A 14,052-nucleotide genomic window follows, 5' to 3' on the forward strand; every position below is an offset into this window, starting at 1 on the left:
ATTTCTTGACATAAATGCCGAATCGCAGAATGCAATGCAAGCAAACTACTCACAGAGGCCTTGGAGGATCGGAAGCAAGCAACGTGCCGTCATTCTGTATTTGGCCGTCATCGTCTTCTTCTTCCTCCTCATCCTCATCCTCTGACTCGGAACCCCCTTTGGCTGAGCTGGATGGAACCTTGTTCGGCACGATGCCATTCATCCCTGGAGAGATTTCGTTGGAACCTGGATGGACTCTGTTTTTGCCACTTTTACTGACAGCATTGTTGTTATTGTTATTGTTGATGTGGTGGTTACTGGCATTTGAATTCCCAGCAGCTGCTAATTCACTAAGTTGGGCCGCTAAGACCTCTAAATCCTGCAGGAAAAACAAAAGGTGGAATGAATTTTACAAGAAATTTAATACAGTTGATGTTCATTATAATGATTCCATGTTATAACGACCATTCCGTTACAACGATTGGTAGGATAAGTTCCAAATGTTTTCATAGAACGACTGTTATATATGCTTTACTTTCAATACAACGACCCTGCCAATATAACACCCGTTTTTGATGGGACCAAATGGGTGGTTATATCAAGCATCCACTGTACCTGCAAACAAGACAAAAATATTGGGCCATGACTCGAATTGCATGCATTCAAACCTCGTTCACACTAAATTGAATCGACAAAGAAAAGTATCTTTCAGAGGCACAGAAGAAGGTTTGATAAGATGGCTCTAAATAAATTAAAGAGATTAAACTTGAGACAGCGAAATTTGTACACGATAGATTTTACAGTTGTATAGAAGAAGTAACTGTGTTAGAGGGAACACTTTGGAAAGCATAAACATGCGTAAGCTCAGAAACTCTAGAAATAATAAAGTAATCAACAACTTGGGGGGAAGGGGTCATGGTACACGCTGGCGACAAAATTGCTAAAGTTTTTGCGTCCTGCATTGAGAATCAGTTCTCACCAAATTTTAACCAACACCAATATACGAAACATCGATTCCCAAACAAGTTACTAAATTTTCAAAATCAACAAGAGAATGGAACTGTCATAATTAACCAGATCGAACCCACTAACGTATCAGAAGTAACTGGAATTATCAGCAAGCTTAAGAATAAAAAGGCTCCTGGGATCAATGGGACTTTTAACTCTTCTATTAAAAACCTTCCAATTAATATGATCATCTCATTAACATCCTTGTTCAATAGCGTGCTTAAATTTCATTTCTTTCCTAAATTCTGGAAACACTCAACTGTAAAAACTATTCATAAAGCAGAGTCTGAAGCTATTCAACCTCAGTCTTAGACAAAAATATCTCTTCTTTCTAATCCACAAGTAAAATATTAAAAAAAAAAGCTCAACCTCTAGATTAAATTCTTTCATCTCAACTAACAATCTCATCAGACCGGAGCAACAAGGCTTTCGTAACAAACACTACCGTGTTACTCAATTTATCAAAGTAAGAGTTTATCACAAGCATTTAACAATAAAGAATAGGTAAGCGCAATGTTTTTGGACATAGCAAAAGCCTTTGACAAGACAGATCACGATACTCTAATTTGTAAATTGATAGAAATGGATTTCCCCAATATCCTAGATCCTTCTCTCATCTCGAACTCTCTAAAAAAATCAAACTCTTCTTGTGTAAAAATAAATAATTCTCTGTCAACTACTAAAAACATTTCAGCCTCGGTACCTCAAGGACCATGTCTGGGGCCTATACTATTTGCACTATATATAAATGATTTTTCAGCGAGACAAAATGGAATTTTATGCCTATATGCAGATGACGCAGCTATTTTAACTAGTCATAGAGATAAATTTCACGCCATTGACAACTTACAGGAAGTCCTTGATGAAGTTGAGGACTGGTGTGTGCAGATTCTGCAGTTGTACTCAACCATAGAAAATGTCAATTTACATGGTTTACTAAGAGAAAAGAAATACCTAGAAGATAGGTTCGTTTAGGTAATGAAATTATTCAACCTACTTACGACATAAAATATCTGGGTGTTATCTTGGACAAATCCTTGAATTTTAATGCACATACACAATATGTCATTAACAAGGCTTCAAAAAGTAATAGGAATGATGAATAGAATAACTTTTCCTCAAGCTAAATTATTAATACAGAATAGTTATATATTTAACCCTTCACTTACAAGCTGTTGGTGATAAAGTTGAATGATCTGTGTTAGGCATACGGGCAATAAATATGGTAGCCTTGTTCGCACATCAAAAAAAGAAAGGGAAAGAAGGAAAAAAAGCAATAAGGGTGGGGAGGAACAGTACAGACAGTAGATAATTTTATAAGAAAGTTACAGAGATAAGAGATAGCACAGTACCTTGCTTTTTTGCCCTCACCTACATGTTCTTTTTCTCCCTTTCACGTTCAGTATATAATAGAAGGATTAGTTCTGAGAAAGATACATTATATGTGAGGAAGGAATGCCGTGGAGAACAGGGGTGAGGGAACACACACACATAACTTTGTAAGAGTTACGAAGAGCTTCACGATGAGGGAAAAGAAGAGGTTGAAGAACGTCAGCTGGATTTAATTTATTCCACTCACATTTGGACATATTATGTCCCTGATTGCAAAGGGGTCAAGACAATTATTAAGCCATCGTTAACGTATGCCTCAACAGCATGGGCCTATGCTGGCCACAGCAACATGGGCAGACTACAAGTCTTTCAGAACAAAAAAAAAAAAATTTTTTTGAGACCTCCATATTTTATCAGAAATATTCGTAGAGATTTTAACACACCAATAATTTTGGATAATATCAAGCAACTGGGAAGGAATCACTGTATCATCATGGTGCAATCAGAATATTAGCATCTAAGGGGAATTATATAATATGTGGCAGACCTAAGAATATTCTGCATAAAAATTGGCCGCCACCTTCATAAAATAATCTTAAGGTTCACGAGGTTTACTTGTATATAACTCTCATTTAGACACGTATTGAATTATAACTCATTTATCTTATATGATTTTCATTTTTTGCACCGATTTAATCACTTTGTATAATTGTATGCAATATTTATCCTTATATAGACCTTATTTAAAACAATTGCGCATGCGATATCTAATTTAGTGAATATATTTTCATTTATACAGGGTGTTCTGTTAATGGACCAACAAACTCAGAGGGTTGTTAGTACGCATCAATGGGAACAAAAATTGCAAAGGAACATGGTGTTGCAAACCATGTTGAGAGGATGAAAATCACGAAACACACACGCAGGACCAAATATCGACGTCCACACAGTCTTCTCTTTCTCCCTCCGTGAGATGGCTCAAGCCAGGAACTGGCCAAAAAGTAACATTCCGATCTGAGTATTTTTCATAAACCGCATGGATATCATGTTAACTAATTTTTTTTACCAAGTTCACTGTTGCAATACCAAAATTTAATTTTTGTAAAAAGCGGTTGGGTGCAAATGAGGTTCGACTGTAATGCATTAATCTATGAAAAATTAAACTTGAAACTTACTTCCGGTCGCCTTGCAAGAGGCTTGAAAATGCCCGAACTGCGGCTCGGCTGAGAGGCCGGGAACGCAGATATTTGATTGTTGTTGTTTCTCGGAGGAGTGGAAGCCTTCGCTTTGTTTTTCTGAACATCTTCGACAGGTATCGGGGGAAGAGGCTTACTTGGTGGGGGTGGATCTGGAACAACTGAAACGAGGAAAGAGAAACTCCATGAAGAGAGAGAGAATTGTGTGTCACATAATTCATGATGCATCGGCATACACGTCTTGAATCTATTTCACCTATTAGTCTCTGCGGCGGCAACGGATGCCGTGGTGGCGGTGCTGGCATTTCTATCTGCAGTGCCGGTGGAGGTTGGAAGCTGCTGCTCGTTGGCCTCAGATCTCTAGAATCTGGCCTTCCACCGCCTTCCTGTAGTTGTTGGAAGTTCCTTCTTAAGGTTGAATCTTGCTGGACTGGTTCAATCGAACTGCACATGCAAGTATAACGAAATACAAATGTGTTGGCAAAATGTATACAAGTCTTATGATATACACATCTTCTACGAGCATTAAAACTGAAAAAAAGAATCAATTTTCACGGACAAAATAAAAACAAAAGGTAATTTGATGTCCTCTTATAATTTACCAACAGATTTATTCTTTGTATATATTTTTGTTACGCTGAAACCAGAGCCTAATGAAGCAAACAGGTTGTTTTGTTAATACTCAAGATAATGGATGATAGAATTATACACAAAAAGTACAGCGATGCCCCGACTTATATCAATAATTCATTCCAGTACTAACAAATAAATAAAGGCGAATTTTCTCAATGACAATATTATTAAACTAATGAGGCACAACCAAAAGTTCTATCAAAATCTAATGGAAAATATCCTATTGTATTCAATGGCAACAATTTATTAGATTTATTTCTATCTATGCTGAATCAGCAGCTTTTAGTCACCATCCTGAATGACCGCCAGAACTCTGCCACCAGACTCATCTCGTTGCTGAGACCTCTTCCAGCCCAGTTTGATGGCAGAGTACGGTTAGTCACCATCCATAAAAATACAAAAACAGACGCATCCTGGTGTGCAGAAGAAAGAAACGAAACATGTGGGTTTTATTTAGGGTCATCGTATTCCATCCAGGAATAATATCTTTTTGCTCACAGGTGGACTTTCGCTGCTTAGTGCTCCACGCGCCGCACCGTTCTTCCACTGTGGCCCAAACCCTCTGGGTAACTAGCTTATATATCCTATGAGGGCCGAGAAAGGGTCCTGGTCAGTTTATTGTTGTGTTCCATCCAAAAAGATATAGGAAATTTTGATCCCAAGTACAACAGAATTCACGAGGTCCCAAATTCTTGTCAAAAGAGTTGCCAAATGTGCAAAACCATCAACAATTGTGACGGAAATTGCTAATAAAATTTTCTCTGGGCGAGAAATGAAGGAATTATAAAGAAAAGTAAATACTATTACTCAACTGTTCTATCACCTCATAAACACATTCTTCTACAGAATTTCCAACGAATTGATGCATGCAGGAACATTTGTTCCGAGTGCTTGTGTGGCCCTAACGTATCTGTGGCCAAAGTCGTGCTTGTTTTGAGTTCTTGCCAGTGCTGCCATCTGTCTCCTATATTGACAGGCTGGTTCAAGATGGCAACAACTCTAAATTCCATTTTGAGATAATAGCGTTTTACAGATTCACTTTGTATGGAACTCAATGGGAGTTGGCTCACGTTACTTAGCAGTGGGGCAGCAGAGTTGGGGTGTTGGGATATTTAGAGGTATTTTTCAATGTTCTCCTGGCGTGCATATTTTGAAAAATTAAATTTCTTGAGTTGTTACCATCTGGAATCAGCCCGTCGATATACTGAAGTGAAGATGGTAAACGCTTGAATTTTCATGTTATGTAAGTATTGTGTTCAAGATCTCCTGCCTACTCTGCAGAGAGACTTTTCAAATTGGAGATCAGCTCACATTCGCGCCTTAAAGGTGTTAAAACCACAGAAAAACAACTTCAGCTGACCACCATTCTACAGCAAAAAGGGTTGAAAGATGAATACAGTGAAACCTATCTTTTGCAGACTGCAGTGGGACAAAAAATATGTCCGTAAAAAAGGGGTGACCGTTAATCAGGAGTTTGAAAATCATAGTTTTATTATACACTGGAAAATTATTTGTCTGTAAAAGAGGGGTGACCACATCTGTAAAAGAGGGGATGTCCGTTAAGACAGGTTTTAGTGTACTGCAAATCTGCAGTGAATTGCGAATTAAAAGTTATTTCATGGGGAAAAAAAACTAATAACTAAAATTATCATGTACGATTCCAGTTGAGTGACATCGAAAGACTGAGCTTAGCTTAAAGTGTGTAATTGAAAGAAAAAAATCATTTTTTTGGAAAAGATGGAGAAGTCTGGGCTTATCATCACTGTATATTAAACGTGAAGCATTGACATACCTTGGCTCGCCAGCTAATCCAACCTCCTCCTCTTCTCCTTCACTGCCGCTATACCTGTACTCATCCTGGAGATCACCTATACATTAAATCAAAAAGAAAAAAAATCCAAAAACCATATATACTTTTGTATTTTCAAAATAAAAGTGCTCAGCATGTTACGCACCAATATTATAATACTGGCTAACAGGGAGGAAAAAGACAGAAAACACTAGGAAACTCACCGTTTCCGCCCCTCTTGTGTTTCCTGCACCTGTCAATGTGGTCCTTGAGCTGTATGCGAACTTGCCTCTCTGTGGGCTGGTCACGTATGAAGGGATGCTTCAAAAGCTGATCCGTGTAAGGACGCTGCTGATAGTCTTTTACTAGGACTGTCTCGATGAAACTGTGAAATTTCTTATTCCACTTCTTGGACTTAAGCCGAGGAGGTGGATTCCTAGGGATCAGGAAAAGGGCTCGCATCGGATGCATGTCGCACAGGGCTGAAAAAAAATCAAAGGAATGACAAATTAAAGAGATACCTTTGATTTCACTAAACTCATATTCATCTCATTATTGGGAAATGCAAATTTTAATCACATGTGGGAAAACTAATTGCATACGTGCCAATTTTCTTGCATTGAGATCATAATTTCCCATATTTTTTCATGAGAAAACATGGTCAGCATGGGATTGTAAGGACTGAGAAAGAGTATTTTCTTCTAGGGATTTTTTCATTCAAGAGAAGCACAATGAGAATTTTCAAGGATTTTCCAAGAAAGACAAGAAAAATCAGAAAAATCTGGTTCCCAAATGGAAGATTTCAATAAGACTGAAAAAACTTCAGGCTCCCAGTTAAATCTTAGCATTAGCGCCTATGTAATTGCATGCAATGTGAACAGCATGGAAGAAATGCATTCATCCCATCTCACATGTAAATCTAAAAAGTTCAGATCAGAAATTATTTGCTCCGTTTTCTTTATCACTGATCTTGAACCATTTTTAGCCTGCAGGTTCCTTTAGATAATGCTCTGTAGGTGAATTTATATAGTCAAGTTAGAGGTCACTGTTACATGCCAAAAACAATGTGGTTTCTAATTTTGTTATGTGTTTGTGAGCATGGCATTGAAAAATGCATTCAGTTCTGTGTAATCATGAGTGGCAATGACTATGCAAAATGCAATTTGACTTTGTTTTGATAACTTCAATTATTCTTTTTAGGATCATAGTACCTGGCAAACTTTGCAAAAGAAAAATTCATGCACTCATTATCAATATCTTGACAGTTGCTTAGGGACAGAAGTCTGGCGAATGAATGGCAATTTTGTCTGATCAGTGTCAGGGTTGGCAGGTTTTTGACGGTTTAAACTGTCACATCAAAACCCTCTGTCAAAAACTGTCAAAAACCTCTGTGAAACTGTGAAAACCGGTCAAAAGCCTGAGAATTTTTATATGGAATAAAATTTTGGGCATATCACAAAATTGAAAATATCAAAATTGGTATTTTTCCTCAGTAATTATAATTCTGAATATAAAACTTTAAATATAAATAAAAGTGTTTTGTTATTTAACATATCTATGAAGTTAAACTATTTGACATCATTAACAATAAGATTTTGATCGTTTTAATACAGAGTTAGTTTCTGGGGTCAAAAACCTAACCCTGATGTTATACATATTTTGAATAAGCAGCTCTATTCCACTTAGCAAATTGAACACAGGTAATGAGTAGCTTAGATAAATAAACCATAAAATTATATTTTATATGTTCTAGACTCTTATGTTAATTATAATTTGCAATTTTGAATTTTTCAACACTTTTTTTTAATTATTGTAATAAATTAATGTTTAAAAATAAAACATTGTAATATGCCGAAAAGTAAGTTTTTCATCATGTTGTACACCTATTGTGTTCAAAACATTGTCAAAAGGCATTCATTTAGGTTTTTGACAGTTTAAACCAGTTTTTGATGCTTGTCATGTCAAAAGCCAGTTTTTGACGTCAAAAACCCAAGCCACTGGGGGGGGGGGGGGGGGGGGGAGTGTCCTAACATTGCCCAATTGTATCAATCCTCTTGTATGCAATTACAAAGAACATAGTAGACAATTTTTTTGGTTGTGTGTCCGTTTTTGTGTCCTCGTTGAAGTAGCCCCATGGGTATATGTAAAAAATACATTTTTTTTTGGTTGATACATTATATGGGAGGTTTCAGAAATTATAGGTTACGGATACGAGAGATTTCGCTTTACATTTAGGCGGTTCTGCGCATGTCTTGAGATAGTGTTTGGTCTATTTTCTCTTGCCATAAACGGTTTCAATACATACAGCTAATCAAAGTTTGAGTACAGGATGGACCAACCAAAAATCTCAATGGTATTTTTCAAGACAGCTCTGCTAATGGTGCATAATAATGCTCATACTTCATGCATTTCTGTGTAGGATGTGCAAATAAGGCAATGAAATTCGGCATTTTCCAAAGAAATAAAGTACTTACGTGGCTGTGATTCTGCCATTTCCAGAGCAGTGATTCCTAAAGACCAGAGATCGCTCTGAGGGTGAAACAGAAAGAAAAAAAAAAATCAATCCATACATTTTATGATGTCCAGAAATTCAAGTTTTCGTGTTCTCCAATTCATTTCCAGTGTATAAGTCACTGCTGAACAGAATCAGTGGATAACATGTTTATTCTGAGATGAAATGCACTAAGTAACATATTTTTAATGAACAACTGCCTATTCCCTCCAATATAGTAACTTAAAAAAAATACTATGCACATAAATTTTATGAGCTTCCTTAGAGCTTCTTCCTAGAATACCATTTTTCTAAGCCAGACCACACAACCCACTGCACCTCGTATCTCTCCAATACACAATGAACTATTGACTTATACATTCTCTATGGAAAAAGGGAAAATCTACCAGAATCCCCTTGGCTTACAATGATTGGAGGATGATGTCACATTGCTAATTTATATACACACTTGTGACACTTTTTATAAATGTATATGTAACATTTATTTTCTCTCAAAAGAAACTTCAACAAGTTTCATCTGACAATATACAAGTATCATCTGACTTGATAATTATGCAACAAATTTACAATAAACCTATTATACACATCATTTGAGCAAAAATACACAATTCTCTCTTTCTAACATATATGCTATTCAGAAAAATATTTTTCCAGACAGGATACGCAGGTTTTGACTATTTGAGAGCTTTTGGCAAGTTAAAAACCTCAAATAGTGCATTTCAATATATTAATTACGATTGAAAATAAATACATCGGTTGCATATAATGTTTAAATTGACAATATTATACCAGTAATAAATACTTAATATAATTATCAAACAATTTCCTAACTCTGTCAACAGGATCATTTAAGCAATATAATTATCATAATCTACAGTTCTTCTTTTCAAACAAATATGTGTATAGAATGTTGATTTTTGTTACTATTAAATTATGTTGAAAATTTTAGGTACCCAAATCAATATTCTTGCTGTACATCAAATTGTAATCAAATATAAATTGAAGGCATCGCCAACTTGCAAAATGATGTGGCAACATAAAAAATTAGCAAATGCTCATCAATGCTGATTAGAGATATGAAGCGGATGAAACTACTTTCCCTCTCTCACTTCTTATTCTTTGTGCAACAATGTGTAATACTAGGATTTAGTGGAAAAGAATTCCTGAGTGTAATAGTTTTTGCAATTAATGATGTTTCTCAACTTGCAAAACTGTCCAACTCGGCTAACGAGTCCTGCTAGCTCACCTCTAACAAGAGAGTATTTTCAAACTTTGGATTTGTACTAATATATCTTACGGGTCTGAATAAAAAAGTAAAATTACTTTATGTATTGCTCTTATGGGATGCTATGCAGTAATTTAGTTTACAATGGAATACACCCTAGTGCAGACCAAAAAATTTAGAATATGAAAATATTTTTTAGTTCTTAATAATTATGATAAATTCATACTTCAAGCTGTAGTCTGCATAAAAATTGCCTATGGTTATTCAACATATCTACTTAACAAAAAGAAATTAACACACTGCTTTTAGGTTTTTAACAGTTTAAGCCTGTTTTTTATGTCAAAAAATCCAGCCCTGATTCCAGACAATGTGTTTGTTGAAAATTTAATGCAGAAATTTGTCTTTTAAATAAAAATCCATGTGATACAAGCATAAAAGTACTGTAATTTTCACGAAATAAAGCTGCACACAGAAAAAATTCTATTTTAAGCTTTATATCTAGATTATATATTGCATAATTCCGGGATAGACCGATTGGGTCACTAAGAGCTGCAGAGTGTATGTTTTGTTTTTTGTTCTATTGAAATTTTTTGTATATTATTTGTGTTCTGTATTCATGTACTTGTGAGTAATTTTTTCAGTTTTATAAAGAACTAATGGAGAAAAGTGAATTTTATGGAAATGAATGAAAGAGCTATAATTGGCTTTCAAAGTTGTATATATAAGTTGCAGTTTAGTTACCATAATAGACGATCAAAAAAAGCCCTACGCCCACTGGACAATTTCAATTTTTTCAATTTCATTTCAATTTTTTTGAATCATTGATTTTAATACAGCGAAATCTAGCTACAACGATACTCGAAAAATGATAAATCACTCTATAACATTTTTTTTTTCAAATCTTGTTTGGAATTGTCTATAGTCTAATACTGAACTCTTCGTGAACAATGACATTTCTCTACTACAATAAATACCTTTATAACAATATTTTTGAAGATATTTTGAAAACCCTGCTACAAAAATCTTTTCTTAATATTTCGCTAAAAATCATCTTGAATTTTGATTTCATAAATTATGTCTGTTTTTCTGGGGGTTGGGGGTCTAATAACAGTGTTTTGCACCATATGGTCAGGGATAGTGTTTATGAAGTTGTCAGTATCGACTTTCTAGACACACACACGAGTGCAATACAGTAAACTTCTATACAGGGGCACATTTCCTGATGGTATTTGACAACACAGATTTAGGAGAGATGTCAACAACAGCACACACTTGATGACACGTGGTGACAAACTAGACTCTCGATGCAATGATAATGCCTCTGAACCGATATTTTTTCTTGTCTATCACAAAGTATTGTTATATCAAGGTTTCACTGTACTAATGGTTGAGACTACTTTATTTTCAGCCATGTCCACTAGTAACTGAAATGATGTTGACTAGAAGAAAAATGAAATAAGGAGCAGAACATTGTAGCTACTAATTGTGATAGTAAAAATAGATTGTAATCATCAGGCCTGGCGTGAAAAAAAAATCCCATAAAACAAGTGTGTGATGTACCTGAATACCTATCGACTGAGATGAAAGCAAAAAATAAATAAAACACATAGCTATGCAATGCTTTTCTCTTTTCTTTTTTTTTTAAACCACTCATGCATTACTAGTAAAAACATGGAGAAAATAACTTAATACAACTCCATCTATAATGATGTTAATTCTCATACACTATACTAAACTTACCCTGTTGTCATAGGTAGCATCAGGATTCTCATCACATGCAATCACCTCAGGAGCCATCCTAAAGGGTTAGGGAAGATGTAGTGCAATTCTCACAATTTAATTTATATTGAAAATAACAAATGCAATAAAAAACCTCACTCTCCCTCCAAAAAAATTACAGTAGAATAATATACCACATAATCAGATATATTACTGGTATCAGGACCGTAACTAGGATTTTTGCCACTCGAAGCAAACATGATTCAGCCACCCTGGGGCAAACTTTATTTTGCGACCCCCACAACTGTATAATTCAGATAATTTTGTAATGGTGTTTTTTGTTCCCACTTAAAACTGCTACCCCTAAAATTTTTCCGCCTGGGGCAGTTGCACCCCTCTAGTTACGGCCCTGGCCGGTTCGATCTCACATCCCTTCTTATTCTACACATTTTGATTTTTATTTGGAAGTCCAGTACCCGAGAATAACAATGTATGGAATAACAATGCAACACGCATCCAAGTGCACTCCTTTTAACAAACTCGTGCAGACTTTAACAATTAGTCTAATGTCAAGATTAGTAAATGGTAAGATGCTTGTCTTCCACTATGAAGGTTGCTCTCGAAGTCCACTGGTTCGAATCCAGCCAAAAGAACACCAGAAGCAAGTTCTTTACTGTCTGGGCCTGGGGCGACCACCGATAGATGGCACCTTCATTTCCCAACCAACTCCATGGTTGAAAATTTCCATATGACGATATATGACTGGAGTTGGTGTGTGGTAAAGTAGCCCTGCTATTCACACACTGATGCTGTTGAAGTGCCGAAATTATATGGTTGCACAAAATAGATTATACCGCTGGCCAAGTACATCACACATTATCTACTTGTACATTTAAAAAAAAATTTTCCTTCGCCAAAGAAAATTCCATTGCTTCATCCAATGGACCCTTGAAAATTTTCAAGCCATTCTGACCAGCAGTTCTTATTCATGTTTTTGAATCAGAACTTCAATTACAATCACCCTGTATATAGCTGATAATTTTTCATACATAACTTACTACTGTACATCCTAACGAAACGGTAGCACAATTCATATCCCAAGGAATTTCTAACTGAAAATGATTTGGACAGGGATCACTGGCCACTTCACGAACTGGCCAATTTCGGGCTTTTACTACTGTACTGTAGAACCTTGATTGACGGGGGGGTAATGTTGAAAATATGTAAAAAAAATAATTCAATACTAAGCCTGGTGGTGATATACAGTAAGAGATGTACTGCTTCCTATGGAAAGAAGATGTCTGTGAGGTTATGTAACTACTAGTACACTGGTCTTTGTCCTTTAAGAGCAGCTAGTGTCTTTTTGGATTCTAAAGACCACCTGCCCTTGACATGACAGTGAAGTCACTACTGTTGCTGCTTCTTTGTGAAGGGAAAGAAGGCCTGTGAGATAATACACCACCACATATGTGATATACAATCCTCATTCATGAATAAGATAGAGCATCAGAATGTGGCGCAAAAATAGAAAATGCAGTAAGAATGAGAAATTTTGATACTGTATATAATTTTCAGCAACTAACATACTTAGTATGAAAAAATTTACATTCCAGTCACTTTCATGAGATTTTTTTGAAAAAAAAAAACCATGTATACCATCTTATGCCATTTAAAGATACACCATCAGAATGCACCCCAAGAATAGAGCATGTGGTAAGAATAAAACATTTTGTCTAATAATGAACCAATGTGATATTTTAAAGGGGGGAAATTATATTTAGGCCACTTTTATGTGATTTTTTGAAAAAAGCCACTAGGTTAAAACCAACGTGGTTTAAACCAAACAACCCGATTCAATTGTGAAACTAAACTCGCAATAGAAATAAAAGAATAATATGTGAAGAGAGTAAACCTACCAATACGGTGTACCAATGAATGTATTTCTCCTTCCTATTGTCCTGTCTAACTGAGCACTTACACCAAAGTCAACTAAAAGAAAAATAATACATAAGTTCCGAAACAGACAAATTACACTGAATGTCAGGAATATATAAGAAACATGCATTCGAGAACTGATTTCATGTTTAGAGTGAATATTTAAGATATCTGTTACCCAATTTCACTTCGGCATTATCAGTGAGAAGGACGTTTTGACCTTTTATGTCTCTGTGAATAATTTTATTGGCATGAAGATGACTAAGACCCTGTCGACATAAAATAAACAGAAAAAACATAATGATCATTACTGATGAAAAAAATAAATTGAACATATTATAAATAGAAGCATGGCGATATGAAATTATAAAAGTAGTAATACAAGCTCATGTATTTCAGCAAAGTGAATGAAAGCAAAAAATATTCTCTGATGGGACATGCCTAAATCAAATAGCTTTACTGGATTGGAATGGAGATGTAGCGCAGGTACCTACGACTTTTTGTGCTGAAAATAATCCTGCATTAGGAGAAAAAAACATTGTGATTGCCAGAAAATCCGTTGTCTGTGAATGAGTAGCATAATTTTATCCAAAATAACTTTACTCCTCTCACTTAAAACATTTGGGTCTAGTTTTCTCAATCTCAAAGCACCATGGCAAGTTTGGCATAACGTATGCATGAAATAAGGATGATTTTGATCCTTGACAATCAAGTACCGAGTACT

At 35.6% G+C, this 14,052-nt stretch overlaps 1 protein-coding gene across 3 annotated transcripts in view; it reads right to left on the bottom strand.

Moving 5' to 3' along the window:
* LOC149067803 (serine/threonine-protein kinase mig-15-like) overlaps positions 1–14,052 on the bottom strand; it is an 84,697-nt gene that overhangs the window by 19,454 nt on the left and 51,191 nt on the right. For all 3 annotated transcript variants that reach the window (XM_089252233.1, XM_089252230.1, XM_089252231.1), the window contains exons 8-16: positions 13,507–13,597; positions 13,310–13,382; positions 11,415–11,472; positions 8,412–8,466; positions 6,162–6,419; positions 5,941–6,016; positions 3,772–3,959; positions 3,495–3,676; positions 54–358 (exon numbers count right to left, since the gene is read on the bottom strand). In XM_089252233.1, the coding sequence (XP_089108359.1) occupies positions 54–358; positions 3,495–3,676; positions 3,772–3,959; positions 5,941–6,016; positions 6,162–6,419; positions 8,412–8,466; positions 11,415–11,472; positions 13,310–13,382; positions 13,507–13,597 (1,286 nt within the window). The remainder of the gene's footprint in view (positions 1–53; positions 359–3,494; positions 3,677–3,771; positions 3,960–5,940; positions 6,017–6,161; positions 6,420–8,411; positions 8,467–11,414; positions 11,473–13,309; positions 13,383–13,506; positions 13,598–14,052) is intronic.

The sequence above is a fragment of the Pholcus phalangioides genome, unplaced genomic scaffold (assembly GCF_987345545.1).
Source record: "Pholcus phalangioides strain wild (caught in Gottingen) unplaced genomic scaffold, Ppha-v1.0 ptg000028l_1, whole genome shotgun sequence".
Taxonomy (NCBI): Eukaryota; Metazoa; Arthropoda; class Arachnida; order Araneae; family Pholcidae; genus Pholcus; species Pholcus phalangioides.